General features: G+C 35.7%; 2 protein-coding genes across 4 annotated transcripts; one reads left to right on the top strand and one right to left on the bottom strand.

The window, feature by feature from the left end:
• Window positions 1–205: 205 nt before the first annotated feature.
• On the bottom strand, window positions 206–5,547 carry LOC135077728 (uncharacterized). 2 transcript variants are annotated; one of them, XM_063972303.1, is made up of 7 exons: window positions 5,476–5,547; window positions 4,142–4,281; window positions 3,656–3,887; window positions 3,127–3,279; window positions 1,565–1,746; window positions 802–894; window positions 206–545 (listed from the first exon to the last, which is right to left on the bottom strand). In XM_063972303.1, the coding sequence occupies exons 2-7, from the start codon at window positions 4,150–4,152 to the stop codon at window positions 281–283; spliced, it is 936 nt and encodes a 311-aa protein (XP_063828373.1). In that variant the 5' UTR covers window positions 4,153–4,281; window positions 5,476–5,547; the 3' UTR covers window positions 206–280. The 2 variants fall into 2 exon arrangements, with proteins under 2 accessions (XP_063828373.1, XP_063828372.1); XM_063972302.1 differs by lacking the exon at window positions 5,476–5,547 and adding an exon at window positions 4,370–4,528.
• A 123-nt stretch (window positions 5,548–5,670) lies between these two features.
• On the top strand, window positions 5,671–18,803 carry LOC135077715 (activating transcription factor 7-interacting protein 1). Of its 2 annotated transcripts, none has more exons than XM_063972285.1 (4): window positions 5,671–5,766; window positions 14,714–16,643; window positions 16,727–17,659; window positions 17,776–18,803. In XM_063972285.1, exons 2-4 carry the CDS (start codon window positions 14,753–14,755, stop codon window positions 18,234–18,236), a joined length of 3,285 nt encoding a protein of 1,094 aa, XP_063828355.1. In that variant the 5' UTR covers window positions 5,671–5,766; window positions 14,714–14,752; the 3' UTR covers window positions 18,237–18,803. The 2 variants fall into 2 exon arrangements, with proteins under 2 accessions (XP_063828355.1, XP_063828354.1); XM_063972284.1 differs by lacking the exon at window positions 5,671–5,766 and adding an exon at window positions 8,634–8,906.
• The last annotated feature ends 423 nt before the right edge of the window (window positions 18,804–19,226 follow it).

The following is a 19,226-nucleotide window of genomic DNA, read 5'->3' as shown; positions in this document are numbered from 1 at the left end:
CTTTCAGTCAGTTTACAAAAAAATTAACAGTCACTTCAGAAGTTCAGAGCATGTTTGAATGCATATCCTTTTTTTTTTCAAAAATAAAGGAATGGTTTCTTTGAGTAAAATTTTCTATCTACCTACAGTTCCCCTTCACACAATAAAATCGGGACAGTGGTCTTTAGATCTCGGGAAAAGGCAAATAAAAGCATAAAAACAGAAATAACTGTCAAAATTGTTTATTCATAAAAACTATAACTATCTACAACATTAACAACCTAGAGTTATTTACAAATTGTTACTCTCCACGTTTGTTCAACTTCTGGATACTTTCCTGATTCTTATAAATACATAGATCCATGAAAGTCAATGTCAATAACAAGCAATGACCTAACATATCCCTTTCCAGTTCGTTTCTAGACCGAAAATCGGATTTTAGTTCTTCTGAAATGTATGCTATTGGTAGGAAATTTTCCGTAGAACGGGCACTCATGTTTTGTAGCATCATTTCGACCGTCTGGTCGGTTGATACTCGCTCGTTACCGACTAGTGTTCCGTACAGCCTAAAAAGAAATGTCAGGTTAAATAAATCAAGAAAATTGACGTGTCTATTAATTTGTAAGTATTTTTAATACTTTTAAGTAATAAAAAGTATTACAGTTTTTGTCAGTCCATCAGTTTGTATTGCCTACACGCGTATAAAGCATAGTATACTTGGACGATGGAGCATCTGATTTCTTTCTACAATATTCATGTAGGTATGTATAAGAAACTATTAAAATATAGAGCCAAAAATATGGGTAGATGAGTATTGCTCACCTGTAGGGTAAAGATGGCCTTAGAAAATACACTTTGTGCTTAAAATTCTTCTCTATCTGACTAGTTCCTTCATCCTCATCATCTTGAGCAACCCTGGAACAAATAAAATGGGTACAGGTAAAGTCCGGTCGCTGAGCACGTAGAATTTCGTCCAATGACCCCAAGCTACCTATCCTTCCGCCTTAGCCCGCGACGGGCGGCCGCAGTGTGTGCGAGCGTGTTTGGCGACCGGACTTTAGGTCCTTTCAGATATAAGTAAAAATGAGGGCATCACTGGTGAGTGACAAGACCTGTGACGTCATCCTTACTCGCCAGGATGACGTCACTGTAGAGTAAGGTCTTGTCACTCACCAGTGATGCCAATTATTAAGTTTAAAAGCGATAACACTCATTAAATTAAATAAATGAAAAATTAAATCAAAACAAACCTTTTTCAGTTAATCACAGTAGCGTTATCTAGTGTCGTCTTTTAAAAACAAAACGATACACATGCGTTTAGTAAACGTAGTCGCTAATAGATGGCGTTAAAGTAAGTTTAAGAAGTTCGAAGATTTTCAACTACCATCAGCATCACACTAACAGTGATATAAGATTTCACAAAAACCCGAAACTCATCTTTTAATAAAGGAAACTATATTATTATACTCGTACATATAGTTTATCGGCGCGTAAAAAGCAGTGAGACCGAGTACCTTCATAAAGAAAGACGCATGGTATTCTTTGATAATTCAGCAGTTAATAGTGTTAAGTTCTTTCTACTCACGTTATCTGGTTACTCCTAGCATTGATCAGAGCCACGATCATCGAGATCATTTGTGACTTCTGCAGATTGACGGCAATGACCTTGGGGTTGTTGGGGTCGCTCCCGCCAGCTCGTAGCGTGGTGGCCTCTGCCTTCATCACGTAGATGTCGGCTTGGGGCAGTTTGTGGGTCACTTTCCATGCCTAAAAAAGAGAGGTTTGCTATTGTGATATTATAATTTAATTTTATCAATATCATTTTTTTTTATGTGACAGGAGGCAAACGAGCAGACGGATCACCTGATGGTAAGTGATTACCGTCGCCCATAGACACCCGCAGACCCAGGGGCGTTACAGATGCGTTGCCGGCCTTTAAGGAGAAGATACGCTCTCCTCTTGAAAGCTTAAGCTAATAATGTGCATAACCTTCAGAAGGTCTTTATGTGCGCCATTTGATGTGATCTTAGTTTCCAACTGGAACCGCTGTTTGAATACTGCTGTTTTCTAATATAATAATAAGTTTACGTAAAATAGACAGCAGTTGCCATTTTGTAAAGTATGAGATAGAAAAATGTTCAAACCAAAACTGCAAAATAGTAAATAATTACAACGCCATCTGGCGGAATGATGTAAAAGTGACTAGTTAGTAAAGTGTTTCTTCATAGATGTCGCTACGGAACGGCGAAACCTCGATAACACAAAGGGGCAAGTATAGTATGTCAGAGTAAAAATATATTCTGTGATAGTAAGCCCTGGAGGCTGGACCTGCTGAAATTATGATATTAAGATGACACAAAGGACATTGTCAGAAATCGCCTAAAAACCACCCAAAAACATTAACCCATCTTTTTAATACATTAAGCACCCTTTCATTCTAATGGACACTTAAGCATTGAAAAATTAAATAAATAAGTCTTTTAACGTTTATTCTATAATATAGTATTACAACTTCCGGACGTTTTGGTGTGTGGCATGGTCTAAAACCTATCAAGTTCCATAATTTTTGCCGATACAATCTGTACGAGGCATTACCGTACTTTATTGCTGGGAGTCCATGTATAGTGATGTTCCTGCGGCCATCATAGACAATAAAATATCGATTTTGAAAATAAAATAAATCTATTAAACTGCTTTGAAGACTAGATTTGCGTTAAAAGCTAAAAAGATATTGACACTATTACAAGAAGCTATCTAAAGTGTCCAACTGGTCGAAGGTCGTAAATAAAATAAAAATAATTAGGACCATAAACTGATATTCATGGTATCATAACTACAAAAGTGTCAGAATCCGATGTTGAATCCAATGCCAGTTGAAGTGAGAGAAACATATTATATCAACCTAGTATAGTTGCCAGTCTCTCATAATCTATGCCAATGAGGGTTTTCGCGTATGAAAAATCCGCCAGATGGCGATACGTAGACGCGAGGTCCAAATGCTGCATGATTGGTTATTTTTGATATGACATTGACAGATATGTCAAAATCCACTAATCATGCAGCAGTCAGACCCCACATCCAAGTCCCGCCATCTAGCGGATCTTTCATACGCGAAAACCCTCATTAACAAGAACTTAAATAACTTACAATTTGCATGATATCAGTAATCTGAAGCCTTTTTCCATCAGGATAGTCAATGCCATAGTAGTTCCACTTGACCACCTCATAGTTTTCTTTGTCTATTAGCGTCCAACACACTGAGTTCACTGACACGTAAACTGCCAAGACTGTTCGGCATTTCTAGAAGTAAACGATTTATTAAGAATACAATACTATGAGAAACTTAGTGTTAACACCCTGTATAGTCATTTTTTTATAAAAATCCACAGGTACTACATTTTAAAAAAAATCTTAAGAAACATCACAGGCCAGCACGTAATGCATAAAGTAGAAGGCAAAATAACATATTATTTCATAGATGTTAGAAACAAATTCACCTGTCTTTTTTACTTACTGGAGAACGACAACGTGGTTAAAGGGCTAAAAAGAAACCACGTAATTTAAGAAGACAGCTTAGGCATAGGCCAGCTGCTCTTTAATAATAAAATGACACTCAACATATCTGATTATAGTCTGCCGACTGATTGCAGAAATCATTAACATAAAAAAAAAACACCTGTCTAGTAGACTCATTCAGTGTCGGTTGTAATATCTGGCCTTTAATTTTACTGCTGGCCTTTGAAACTGTTGGTGGTTCGCTCGGTCCATCTAATATACTATCGAACAGTTTTTTGGCACTTTTGTCTGAGAACCCATCTATCAAGTGTATGTCAGAGATAGATTTTAAGCCACCATAAGTATCCTTCCACTGGGAAACCTTTTTTATTCTAGATTTTGGTATTTCATACCTAGAAAGGAATAAATTATGGATATTAACAATCTTGGAAATTTTACTCTGCACTATTCAGTTCCAAAATAACCAAAACTTGCATTAGTAAAAATAATTTATGTTGGTAGGTTGTTGTTGTTCAGGTAATTTTAAGGTTAACTCTGAAGTTCAATTTGTTTTAAGTGGCCTAAGAAACCACTTCAGAGAAGAATGGTTAGTTAAAGTCAGGATTATTTTCCATTATTAAATTGTTAGTATGTTATAATTAATTACCTAGACAGCATGTTATTATCGGCTTCATTGATAACTTGCAGGATTTTTTCTTTCTGTTGTTCTGTATACGTATTATCTAGTGCTTGGCTGAATAAGCGATGAGGCAAGATCACTGAGTAACGGTTTAATGCCTTGATGGTCTGAAATCATGGTAGAGATCACTAAAGATGATTTAAAAATAAATTAGCTTATGAAATATAGAACAGTAGAGATAAAAAGAAATTCAACCGTTTTAAACTGCGCCAGCATGCCAAGAAACATCTTAAATGTTTAATTTTTTTGCCTCTTCTAAAAACATTTCATTTAAATTATTCACTTCACTAATTATTTACAAAAAACTGGAATTTCATAGGAACCGTTCTGTTTGTTTACAAATAACACGATGACATTTCACAATGACAGTGAGTGACAGAAGAGAGAATTTTTTTTAATTTCTTAGGACTCAAAGATTTCATGTTTATTCTCTGAGTCTATTGCTTATTTATTATTTAAGAATTTAATTAAATTGTGTTTTTTACGTAGAACGACTTATTTTTAATTAAGTTTATTTGCAACATACATATCACAATGATTTTTATTATTAGGTAAAATTCCACTTCCAGTCTGTTAGCGCCATCTTACAATATTTGTAGAAACTTCGTTCAGACTGATCCTCGCGGCCTCGGTTCGGATTTCGGAATTATCGCTTTTACGTGTGAAAGTCATCTTGATTTACTAGTAAGAGAATACTATACATAATATTAAATAATCGTGTTATTGTTCATTAACTACAATATAACGGACAGAGCTTCGAAAATTCGTATACGGATAGTAAAATATAACAATAAATAGTACGTTTATTTTCTTATTTTGTGTTAGTTCAACATCAGCATAACAGATGTCATTACTAAACTCGAGATCTTGGTTTGATGTTACAAAGTAAAGAAAGGGTAGTATGAGAAATAAATTTTAATTGAATAGTATTCATTTTAAATAGAAGTGAAGTGAACTTACAAATCATTATGGAACATTGACGCTAGGTTTCAAAGAGAGACGGTTAAAAATATGACCCTTTTGAACCGGAAGAAGCTACTGTAGTTCTGAAGTTCCCTTTTAATTCCAATTATTTTTGAATTTATTTTGGAACATCAGTTTTTCTAATCTGGACTGGCCAGTTGAATGAATAGTGTGATAATGACAGAAAAAGTAAAAGTTCTTTAAACAGTTGACTGTTTCTGTCAAAAATCAATACAAGAAGTGGAAAAGCTAAAAATAAAGCACCCAAGATTTGAAAAATCGATAAGATCTAAAAGATTATCTTCAAAATTATTTAATTACAAACTGGAAGAACTTACAAGATTTAAGACTACCTACACAGACGTTTCTTCTGATTTGAAACAATTATTGATGTAAGTTGTGAGGTTATGTGAATATTTGCCTCTATCTATCTCGCTCTAACTCGCGACTTGACATTCAACAAAATGGCGGCCGGTCCCTCGCTCCCCGGTCGCTAGCGTGAGACAGTCGGGGAATGTTTTGTTGTGCATTTCGCTATCTTCGCCGCGCGGAGCAAGGTCGGAAAGAATAAGCGCTGCGCCAGCTGAACTTGTTGAGAACTGTCTGGACATCACCTGCAACTTCTGGAGGTGAGTGTACCTACTAACGATGTTTTTTTTTATTTCAGCTTGCCATCTCCATTTTATTTTTGGTCATTCTTCTTTTGAAAATATTCTTCTTTTACACGAGATGAAAGAACATGGGTTTTCAGACTTTAGGGGTATTTATATTATATTACTTTAGTATTCTAAAACAGGTTAATGATACCTGCTTATTTATTAATATCTAGGTATTTTTCTAGTCAGTCGAAGTTTTCTAGACAAATATATTATTATAGGATATACCAAATTGTACCTTATGAAGAAGCAATAAAGCACAATTTTCCATGCGTTGAATCAGCTCGAGTAGAAAATGAGAACTTTATGAACAATACGATATTGAAAAGAAAGACAAAAATATAAAATAAACTAATTTATTAAAAATGATCACAACAAACAACTAGTCATTGCTGGACTTGAAGTTGGATTGGTTGTATGAAACGCCTACATGGCAACGTCGACGAATAATTTACTTTGGTACCTATCGGCACGGACGCGCTGTTGCCGCTCTTCCTACGAGCAATTTATTTCGTACATACAGGTCTAGATAAAATTCAGGTAACTCTTGACTAATGGAACTGCCTGACATTGCCAGTTGATAACATGAATGAGATTTGACAGCTGTCAATCCCATGCTGCAGCAGCTCTGTAATGTGTGCGAATTTATCCAACTCTCATTGTCGTTGCCGTACTAGCTAGACGCGTAAGCGTAAACGACATTACAGCGAAGTTCATCATTCCGCTACGTTGCCAAACCGCTTTAGTTTCGTGCTAGTCTGAACTCTGAGCACTGGTAGTGGGATTTAGGCTATCCGTCTATCGATCAAGATTTGACTAGCTAGTTCTATCTAGCCTGGTATTTTTTTAGTTTCTTTGTATCTATTTCTTATCCGCAAATGTTCATAAGTTACAACATCGCAAAATTCTATTTTTGCAGCAAATATCTTTGCTTGGTTCACCTTGTCTAGGTTTCTTCTGATCTTTTTGTATTATTACTACAAGGATGGATGATGCATTATCATTAGCGAAATTATTCTTTCTTTTGATGAATGCTGAAGCTGATCAATGTTGCTTGCCATGCCTTTGTTTGTATTCATGTCCAAGCGGGTAAAGGAAAAATCAAATTATTATGGGTTTTTTTTCTGGTCAACTGGTCACCTAGTTGGTCGAACATTTTCTATCATAAATCGGAAATATTGAAGAACCTGTTACTTATTATTTTCTTTAATTAGCTCTTTATTCAGCTACGGGTCAATCATCCCTTCCTCGACAACAAAACTACAATGTTTTTTATATTTCCATTCTGCCAGATTGATAGAAGAATGCAAGGTATTCGTTTTCTTCTATGGGCTAGATATATTACTATTGGTTTTTGTCAAACGGTGCCAAGGGAGTTAAATCCCATAACTAGATTCCTCATTCTGTACCGCTCTTTGCAGAAGTCTCTTAATACTTCTGTCCGCGAGGCATCTGTATTGTTTCCGATCCATCGAATGTTTACTACAGCGGAAACTCAAAAGATTCGTCTCGCGTAGTTCAACGCCGGCAATGTATCCACACTGATTTTATAGACACACTTTTCGCAGTGCCTTGGCTGTGGAGTATGTGGTGTGTGATAGTGATATGACAGCGCCATTGATTTAGGCATTCGGAATTGAAATAATTACTCTTGCATTAATCATTGTAATTTCTATCGACATTAGTTCATTAGTGATGGGACATTATAGCCGGATTATATTGTTTCGAACTAGGTCATTGATATGCCTTCATCATAAGTAAATTTTATTTATCATCGGCACTATTTCTATTACTGTCTTATCATTACTAAAATTCCGATTTAGGTGCATGTTATTTGTAAAGATTATTTTAGTACCAAACCGTCATTATATTTTAGGGCTTGTTTAGGGCCCTACTTTCTGTTCCTATGCTAGCTAGATCTTCAGTTATTTGAGACCTGTTATTATAAAATTCTTGATAATTTAACCTTGAAATCACAGTAGGGAACTTAGGCGATTTTGGCTCTGTACCGGGTGCGAAATTGCTCAATCAAGGATGAATGCTACAAAGATTGATGTATTTTGCGTATTCTGCTTCTCATTACCATAAAATGTTGCTGATTTTATGAGAAAAAATGACTTTATGCTCGACCCTTCTATTTTTGTGATGACGTTACGTTGACGTACGCTTGCTCGGCACCGCTCGTAAATGCTCGGCTACTGTCGGTAGCCAGTCGAACGACCCACTCGACTTGAACGCGGTGCTAAGGAAGAGCGGCAACGTCGCATATTCGCGATAACTAGGTACGACGACGCCATTTTGTCGGATTAAAACATTTATAAAACCGCATATCTGCTGTAAATAACTACATAACCAGCCTTATTTTTGAAATTCTAGAAGATTTAAGACTGCACAAGACAGTCTAACTATTCTGAAAAAGAGTTACATAGGGAAGTACTAATTTCGTACTACCTACTTACCTAACGTTGATTTTTTTAGGATACCTAAAAAAATCAACTAACTAATTCAGATATTTGTGATACTAAATTATTATTTCCTTTCCCAAAGAAAACTTAAAACATCTAGTTTAAAAGAGATAGAGTCAATTACCTATGGAAATACTAAATTTATTAATAAACAATAATAATAATAATGAGGTCAAAAAGAAGACTATATTAAATTAGATCCATTTGTCAACAACAGAAGTAGAACGCAAGAGAATGACTCGCTGGGGAAACGTGCCCTCGCTTCGCGTCGACATACTCGTGTTTAAAGTACAAACTCAACAGAGTAGTTTACGCGTCAGAGAATGTCGCGCCACGTTCAGCGAATCGATTTCGCTTTTCTCGTCCCTCGAGCGGTAACATCCGTATATCGGTCTCTCTCGTACATCGACTACCACCTCACTCTAGGCCTATTGATGCAATCTCTGCGCTCGGCATGCTCTGTGATTATTTTAGTTCGTATTCCCTCCACAATACTAGTGTCGCTACGCTGCAATGTGTCCGCCATTTTCTTCTCTCTCTTTCTGCGTGTTGTCAGTACAGTTAAAACCGCGTAGATGAACGCTCGTCCCGTGTTAGTGTTTACTTCTTGATCACTCTTCTTCTTCTGGACTCGTGCTCGAAGTTTAGGTATGTACCTACTTGTGTACAGTCGATAGCAGCGGTGCTTATGGTGTTTTGTTTTTGTGACGTTTATACTATTTTTATTATCATTTGAACGTTTATTTTTAATCCCATTTTGATGTTCTTTTACGTTAAAATTGTCCGTTTGTAAAGTATCTCTGGTGAGAGACATCGATGTTCTGAATTTTCATAGTTGTTTTTTTTACTGTGAATACGCGTTGTTATCAGTATTACTTTGTTTCTTCATAAAGGGAGGCAATTTGTAAACCGTTTTTTAGAGAAAAATACACTTTTTTGAAGTGTTTTTTTATTCAATAATATTTGTTTCGAAAAAGGTCGTCTTATTTCGTGTCATTTTATCTAAAACCGGTGCCATCCATCCTGAGTCAGGTTTCCTGACACTGGTGGGATGTGGAAGGAACCCATTTAAACCGGATCACCACGCCCGGCAAAAAATAGTAAAATGGGGTTATGTTTTTGGTCTATCAGCTGTTCATTTTGTTGACATTCATTTATGCTTTGACTATTGAGTAACGATTATTGATGTTTTGATTTATTTATGTTTTCTAATAAATGTTTTAATTTTCACGTTATTCACTAGTATTTTTATTTGATGTCTAGTTAGCTGTTTTACACTACTATTTTCAACTTCGCGTTAATGAAAATACAGTTATGGCATGGCTGCTGACTCTACCATTACCGATTCATATTGAATTTGATTTGTAAAGTAGTCCTTAAGTTTATCGCGGTAAGGTTCTTTCCTGGTGCGTGACTATTATAATATTTTTTCTCATTAGCCTACCTACTTCAGAAGACTGGTCATGTCTAATGAGATTGTCACTTGTCACCTTATCACTGTATTAATTTTTTTTTTATTTCCCATTTCTACGGTGTTTTATCTTCCGAATGCCATTATTTCTTTATTATTTTCTCGTCGAAACGATGTTTTTCTTATATTTCGACTTTTTGAGAATCATGAACTTATTCAATCGGTTGCCAAATGGACGGTTTCTGGTTCCGTTCAATAGCCCTAAGTTCTGTCTTCCACCTTCACCTCGTTTCATTCTAGCGAGTATCCGCAAACGCTAGGCATCTCTTTCGCACTCGCGTGGCAATGCGCACCCGGAGTGCGATGGGTAGCGCTGTATGTCGGCTCCGTCTTCTGGCGAGTTGGCGTTCAGCTGTACACAGTATACCGAGTGGGGAATTTATTCCGGTATTATCACACCGACCGGCCGCCATTTTGAGATCTTTCGTGAAGCACTGCGCGTTTAGTTCTTTTCTATCGTTTGCTTTGGAAATGTATTAGGTATGAAAGAATGATGAGATTGAATAGAACGGGTGAATTATTTTTCCACACTGAAATTGAATTTCTCGCGGTGGCGAAACCGTTTTTGAAATTTTCAAAACGATGCATCATTATAACAAAAAAAAAATGGATAACCTTCGATTTTGGCAATATTAGATTTGTAGATTACCTTTGAACATTCGGTTGCCTGTTGCCTGTGGTAACGGCGAAGTCTGTTCAGTTGGGATTTTGACTGCTGGCTGGAGCTCACTTGTTCCATAAGAGCCTATTTTTTATCAATTGACCGACCCCATTAATGCTTGTAGGGGCATTGCCCCCAAAAACATCAGTAATCATTTACTTTTTAGTAATTTAATTCGTTCAGGTACGACGATTCTCTGTAGTTCTGGATCGGGACCTATGATTGAGTCTGTTTTGGGGAGTAAAATACTTAATATTAAATTCTTTCAACCACCCGAGTAAAAAAATGTCTTGTCTAAATCATCGAAAAAATTGCATTATCTGTTCTTTCTATTTTTTAACCCCTCGAGGGGTCACCCTTGCATGGCTGCCAAACTATCATTTTGTAGGCATTTCATATTGTCTCTCTTAGCCAACGTTGAATAGAACACTTCTTTAGTTTATTTAGCGTTATGCTTCGTTCAATGCCGTGTTATTTTTTTAGTTTTACTTTCTCAGCGCACGGATTGGTGTTAAAAAGACTTGCTTTGAGAAGTTGATTCAGAACGCGTCTTGATGTTAGGGTCTTCATTTTTACTTTACCGAAGATTCATAATAATTGACAAAATCTGCAGACATGCAGAGTACAGACAAGAATTATTTGTAAACAACATTACACATTTATCTTCAGTCAGACGAGAGAGACAACAAACTTTACTCTGAGACCATCATCTTTCTTTGGGGATACCATTATTGAATGAGGGTTTTCGCGATTGAAAAATCCGCCAGATGGCAATACGTAGACGGGAGGTCTAAATGCTGCATGATTGGTGGATTTTCACATAATATCTGTCAATGTCATGTCAAAAATAACCAATCATGCAGCATTTGGACCTCGCGTCTACGTATTGCCATCTGGCGGATTTTTCAATCGCGAAAACCCTCATTGAGCTGTCATAAGTTACGATAATTAATTTCAGCTATTTCCTCATCATTGGGTAGGAAGATATAGTTTAATTAACTTTAAAAAAAAATAAAACCGACTTCAAATGCGTGAATACAAAAAAAAACTAAAAATTAAAAATATTGTAAAATATTGTAGATGAACTTTTTTATCGTATAAAAAAGTTCATCCCCAATTTTCCACCCTTGGGGGTGAAATATTTTCTTCAAATTCGCATGAAACCACCCTTTTGATAATACCTATTCAACAAAAAAATAATCAGTCAAATTGATTTATAATCGGCGGAGATATTGCGTATAAAAAATTTCATCCCCAATTTTCCACCCTTGGGGGTTGTTTTTTCTATTATTAAATTTAAATGGGACCACCCTTGAGGTATTACCTATACGCCGAAAAAAGATTTGTTCAAATCGGTTCATAATTGGCGGAGTTATCGCGTAACAAACATAGAAAAAAAAAAAAAAACATACGGGTCGAATTGAGAACCTCCTCCTTTTTTGAAGTCGGTTGAAAATGGAAGATGTCCCTACACTAACTAAACTTTTTTCGAATGTTTAATTAATTATTGATTCTCCACTATCAGTAACTAGTCCAAAAGTTTTGTCGTTAGTCAATTTATTTTTGTGCGCTTACGTATCCCTATCTTCCCAAGAAAAACCAGCTATTTAATTCGAACTGATCCTGTTGAAAACTTCGATTTTGTCGTAAGTGGTAGGTATAACTTCATTGGTTCACATTATTCTTGGGTCTTTATTCAATTCCAATCCCTTAGTATTTGGTCTTCTCAGGATTTCCAGATTCCAGGCTCTAGTTAATCGTTACTTGTCTTTTAGCATACTAGGACCTAGATAATATTGACCCGGGTTTCTAAATTGGGATTTCCAGCTTGAGTGTCCTCATCTACTCAAGGATGAATGAAGGAACCGGGCCCATTGTCAGGGTCAAGTTACGACTTTTATTTAACGTCCATTTATTGATTTAAGTACCCGTTCGTTATTAATTTGCACTACTTTGTTGGCTCGATTTGACATTTGGAATTCAGATTCGAATGAGTCATTCAGAGACACCAAGTGAAGTCAATAATTGCCTAATTTAAAAATTACGAGCGAGCTAAAATCAGTTTTTCGAAATGCGTCACTAACACGCCCACGTATTGCAGTGTTACAGTCAAAACTCATTATCGGTCAAAACCACTTTTGACTGCAAAAATCAGTCAAAAGTGGTTTTGACCAAGGCCGTTAGTCAAAACCACTTTTGACCACCAAAAATCAGTCAAAACAGTCCGCGAAAAAGTGGTTTTGACTGATTATGTTTTGACTGTAACAGCAGTTTTGGATGCTAAATTAAATAAATGAATGTCAGACGTCACTTTATTTTACATCGAAGTGTACCGTCAGTAACAGACAAAAATTTTTTTTGTAACTTAGCCCCTGTAAACTGTATATGTGTTACGGTTAATGTGATAAATTGAAAATTATTAATAATAACCGGTTATTATGAATAATTACCGACAGTCGCGGTAAAAGTGATAAACTAATCACATTTAACAGTGATTATTTAATAATTCAACCTTAGTACTAACAAATTTCTTAAAAGAGAACAACATCTTGTGTACGTGCTCGTGTACAGCCAAACTTTTGAACGTTTTGATATCATATATTAATATAATTTGGCATAATGAGTTTGGAATGTTTCTTGCATAATATTACTTTTCCATGATGCCTATAACATAATGTTTTGATTTAAAGTGAAAAATAGGTTAAGGTGCGGCGGGGGTGGCCTTTGGGCCACCCCTAAGCCGCCTATTTAGTTTTATACACACATAAATGACCTCATATTAATCACATTAACCAAATCATGCGGTAATTATTCATAATAACCGGCGATTATTCATAATTTTCACATTTATCACTTTGACCGTAACATATGAATTAAGATCATACAGTATTTTTACTAAAAATGGTTTAACATTGTTTTGCTTCTTACAATAAATGTTTGTGTTTTTTTAAAGTAACCATGGGTTATTTTTATAATTTTTCAGATATTTCTATTATTAGGAAAACCTTCATAAAAATAGCCACAAAATATCTGGGATTTGTGGCTATTTTTATGATGGTTTTCCTTAAAAAGTTTCCAGGTGGTTAGGTAACATTCATTTTTTTTTTAATTGCTCACTCTTTGTCTTTTGTTTTAGTAGGGTGCGAAGAGATGGGTTAAAAATGCTTAGAGTTATTCTCAAATTGACTAATCGTGTTAAAAAATAATAAAAATAAAAATCCTCGCTGGTTATTTTTTTAGTTTGTGATTGGTTGGCTAACGATTTGCTTTAGCTCATGCTTTAGCAAGGTTTTTTCTATCAACCGTTCGCGGCGCTACAGAGACTATTGAGTTTTGTGACTTGTCAACAGATGGCGCTGTTGGAATATTTTACGATTTGACAATGTCATCGCATTTTGTTTTCCAATGATAATATAACGTCAGTTTTGACTGTGGTTTTGACAGTATTTTGTTTGAAAATACGTCAAAATTGTTATGAAAAATAAGAAATCTGCCTGAATAATTTGGCTTTTTAAAAGACAACCGCTATAACTTTACTGTAACCTACCAATCTAAATAACCTATTTAGATTTAGAAGGCAAAACCATACTGTGGTGTGAATTTCGGTGCAAAAGGCAAAATGAAAAAGGCAGGTGGTTTAAAAGAATATACAGTTTTTGGGATTCCGTAGGGTTCTGTTATAAACCTTTATAATATCTAGTCAAGTAAAATTAGTAATAATTATTAAGCGTACTTCTTTTTGTACCTTAGCTCCCTTACCACAAAAAGATAAACGCGCGTTGGACACTACTTTTGAATTTAGTTGTCATTTAGTATGGAAATGTCATTCTAAACAAGTGTTCAACGCGCGTTTGATTTTTTTTTGTGGTAAGGCCCCAGGTTTTTACTTTTTCAAAAGATTGTTATTGTTACTTCCTTTTTTCTTTACTTGCCTGTATTGTATTACCTAAGCGGCATCTTTAAATAAACTGAAATTAAGTAGGTAGGTATTCACATTCTACATGGCAGAAAACTAAAGCCAAATGGACTTGGTCATTTTTTTATTTTTATTTTTCAGTTAACATTTCTAATAAAATATATTTAAATTATGCCATTACATTGATTCAAAGGATTTTATTTTATTTTGATTTTTACTTTATGAATAGCTAGGTTTTTTATTCATGATTTCTAAGTGTTGTATGATGTTTTTTATTGTCCAATTGTATACAATCTCTATCAATGGATGAAGCAGAGTATCTGTAATCTTACTTTACTAATTATCTTCTAAGTAATAAAAATATTTTTCAACTTTTGTGTAACATTTTTTTTCTCTTATTTTTTCAGATTTTTCTCCATCTCCAATGAAGACGACTAAAATATACAATGCAATTGATATTAGAAACTGAAACCAGTGCAGACATAAATTTGAAAATGGCTACTATTGAGGAGTCCTTGGATACAACTCTTAAAGATTCCATTGAAAGCCTTAAAAACGACATTTGTAATGGAAACAAGGAAAATATTGAGGGTCAGAAAAACATTATAACAAGTGAACCAGATACTCATGATGAGGAGCTTAAAGAAAACTCTGAAGATCTGCCAGAACTGCCATCTACTGCCAAAGATACTTCATCAGAATTAGAAACAAATAATGAACAGCCTGAAGTAGCTTCTACTACTGAAAAAACAAGTCCAGAAAATGGTGATTTAGATTTAAAAACTGAAGAGAAAGGAGAGAACAATGTAAATTCTTATGAAAAAAGCCATAGCAATGGTATAACAACTGAGGATAATTTTAATGGTGATAAACAAAAGTGTGAAGAAAATTGTGCACCAGTAAAAATGGATACTGAGGAGGATAATATAATAGTTAATGGTTTTGATAAAGAAGAAGTTGAAGATATTAGCTTAAGTAGTAAAAAAGAAACAGTTGAGGATGCTGAATGTGTCAAATTGGAAAATGATGTTGAATTAACAAAAGCATTAGATATTTTAGAGGCTGAAATGAAAGTAGACAGTGTCAATAATGATGCTGAAACAATTCATTCGGATGATTCAGTTAAAATCATTGAAACTAAGACCTCTGAAATATTAGATGACGTTGATGAAGACATCTCTGAGATGGCGCTAGAAGTAGACAAAACTATTTCAGAGATGAAAATGCAAATTGATGATGATATCTTAGATAATATTAGCCCTGATGAAAATGTATCTGAAGATGACATTTTAATTAATGAAGATGAGTCAGATAATGTTTCTCTAAAGAAAGATGACACTTCCAGTGTGGTGCAAGCTGAATCAAAGTGTGATGTTGGAGTTTCGCCTAAAAATATAGTAGATCTTGATACAGCTAGAGACAATAAAAAAGCATCGGATGATAATTTGGTAGTTGAATCAGAAAAAAGTGAAACTGTGACCGAAGTAGTCGACGAGAAAACTAGCAATGAAGTCCTAGAAATAAGTAAAGAAGTGGAGACGAATGCTGATATTGATAAGCCCGACGATACACCAGAACCTGTAGCCTCAGTAGCACTAGAAAGTGAGGCCAATACGAAGGTTGATGAAGTCCAAATTGACGATGATGTTATCCAAATTGAATCAGAACAAGACAGTGAAGTGTTAGAAAGTAGCAAAGAAACTGTGAATGATGTTGATACTGAACCAGAAAAAGTCGTTAAAAGTGTTTCCGAGATAGTTGCTGAGAATGACAAAACTGTAAAAGATGCGGATTCTTCTGTCACTGTCGCAAAAGAGGGCACTGAAAATGAGTCAGTTAAAATTGACTGCGATGTAGTGGATGAAATAGCTCAAAGCGCGGATGAAAAAGTTGAAGTTTTGGATGTAGATGAAATTAAGGAGGTATCAAAAGTTGACGAGCAATCACAAAAGATTGATGAGAGTGATGGCGTAACACAAACATTAAAAGCAGATGAAACTAAAAAATCTACAGTCTTGAAGCTATCCAACACACTGGATATTCTATCTGATGATGATGAAGACCAAGCTCCACAAGCTCCAAAAGAACCTGCGAAAGATCTAAAGACAGCTGAAACAACACCAATGGAGAAGCAATGCATTAACATCGAAGATGACGACGATATCATGCTAATAGATGACACAGAAGTTAGTAAGGACACCAAAGCTGAGTCGACTCAGCCTATGGAAACAGAAGTAACAAAAGAAGATAAACCAACGGAATGTACAATTGATTTAGAAAATGGAGAAAATATTGAAACTACTAAAATTGAAGATGTCGTTGACGAGGTTCAAAAAGGTATGTAATGATAATCAAGTTCAAATAAAAACTTACAATTTGTAATTACACTTTTCTAATAACGAATTGTTTTATTTTTTCAGATGCGACTGAACCTATTTCTGAAGTCAAAGCCCCAAGCAAAGAGCTGGATGTGAGTGAATCAATCACAGAACCAAATGTAGAAGACAAAAAACCGGCTAAACCTCTGCTACCTGAAAATTTCCTAAAATCTTGTAAGAAAAACTTGGCTGACATGACAAGAGATGAATTGGAAGAATTTTGTGTTGCGAAAATTGTGGAGAGCATTGTGGACAGAAGCAATATGGGCGAAATAAAAAGAATGTTGAAATCAATGAGCCAGAGCATTGACGAGTACAAGAAAAAATCGCTAATGCTTTGCAAGCAGAACAGAGATCTCCAACTTGTTCTAAAATCCATTCAAGAAGAACAAAAAAAGAGGCCTGGTTCTGCTATCACTCCATTGAAAATTACTAGATCTGTGGGTATGCAAGTGTTGATGACTGAAAAAAGTCAAGGTGGAAAAAAGAAGCCTCCTAACAGCAACACCACCCAGCCGCCACCACCGACTCCCAATAGGAATCCTAGAACTCCGACTCCAAGTCTTCGACCACAGAAGCCAGCCAGCACTCAGCCGATACCAGTGCCGCGTCTTGTTCCAGCTGCTGCTAATCCAGTGGCAAAAAGTCCGATAGCGCAGAGCAGTCCCGTTAAACCTCAATTTCCGAACGGAGCAAGGATGTCGCCGCCAGTTCAAAAGGCCGAGAAGAGACCACACAACCGGGTACAGTCCGTCACGGTCGACTTGACTGATGATGAGCCCCCTGCCAAGGTGACGCCTAGAAGCTCCCCCGCGCCCCCTGTCAGACTGGTTTCCCCTCAGAATCTACTGGCGTCGAGACCACAATTGAACCAATCGATCAACAGTCCCAGAAAAGTGTACATACCTATTAGTGGGCCTCAAGGACAAATCCGGCCTGGACAAACTATCATGTTGAAATCTGTGCCTGCACCAGGTAAGTTACATACAATATTTTATGATTAAACAAATGACTTCATGACATTATTCTTATGTCAAAAATAATATGGTTACATAAATGTTTGATTGAATGAATCTTAACTAATGTTTCAGGTCCAAGGCAAAGATGTAATATACCAAATTTAACAAGAGCGCCAGCGCCAAATGTGGTTAGAACCCGAGTCCAGACCAGGCACCCTGCGCCGTTGCCCGACGCCATGAAGCAGTACCAACCGCCCAATTGGAAAGCGCTCCCACCAGCGCCTGATCTGAAATTGTCCAAAGTTGAAAATGGAATAGTCATCTCATGGAAGATCGAGGGCTATCAAGTAGACAGTTACGAGGAAATAGCTAGCTACCAACTGTACGCTTACCAAGAGACGAGTTCGCCACCAAGTACAGCTTTATGGAAAAAAATTGGCGATGTAAAAGCCTTGCCGTTACCCATGGCGTGCACGTTGACGCAGTTCATGGCAGGGTTCAAATATTATTTCGCCGTTCGAGCGGTTGATGTCAGATCTCGACTTGGTCCCTTTAGTCTGCCCGGAAGTATACTTCTCCTGAATAAAATGTAAGACTGATTATAATATCTGGTAATGTTATTTGATGCTTGCAATGTTATACATTGTAACCGCGAATACGAGTGGAACTTGGAAGTGATAGAAATATTTGTTTAGTTATTTATTGATCTTATTTGTACAGTAGGGGATTATTTAGTGTTTTATGTGTCAGATGTTGGTAACTTGGATAAAGTCGCTGTTGTAAAGCAATAATGGTTCCTGGTTTTTCAATTCTCAAGATTTACTAATTATAATGTCAAGTCAGGGAGTGAAATTTTTATGTAGACTATTGCTAATTACTTACCTAATTTGTTAGTAATAATTTCATTAGGTTACAATATTGTAGGGTAATTAATTTGTCATGCGATCCTGTAAATATTCCTAAAATGTAATATGTTTCATTAGGTCTCTATAGTCACGTATAATAAGCGCATATTTTACATAATAACATTGATTGTTGTCAAACCCATTACATGTTATTGGAAAGAAATTAGATAGGCAATTGATCGTACTCAATTTAGCCAATTCAAAACATTTTCAGTTTAGTACTTGATATTAAAATTTTAAAATATCCAAAATGAATATTTATGTGTATTATTTCATTTCTACTTACATTCCCTTTTATTTTAAATAAAACTAATCACTTTTACGCGCGATTGAAGCTATCTGGAACACTGGATCACGACTGGATGATTGATAACATCGCTTATTTTATATTTTATGTGAATAAACAGATTAAAATTAAAAATATTTTGCTTCAGAAAATCCTCAAGAAATTCAGAACCGCGCACGAACAGAAACTTTAAATATAGGCTTTACTGCCATCTATCCAGTATCCAATGTACTTACTTTAACGTAAAAGCTGTGGTAAAAGTTCCAAAAGTGCGGTTCCTCGGGCGCATTGACATTAACCAACATACAAAAAAAAAATGATTTGGTAGCTATTTGGTTTGTTTTGTGTTTTCTTTTTATATCCTTTTCAGGTTTTTTTTTTGTAAATTAATT

The sequence above is a fragment of the Ostrinia nubilalis genome, chromosome 13 (genome assembly GCF_963855985.1).
Source record: "Ostrinia nubilalis chromosome 13, ilOstNubi1.1, whole genome shotgun sequence".
Classification (NCBI taxonomy): domain Eukaryota; kingdom Metazoa; phylum Arthropoda; class Insecta; order Lepidoptera; family Crambidae; genus Ostrinia; species Ostrinia nubilalis.
The sequence above is the reverse complement of the archived record's forward strand: the minus strand, read 5'-3'. Positions and strand labels throughout refer to the sequence as shown.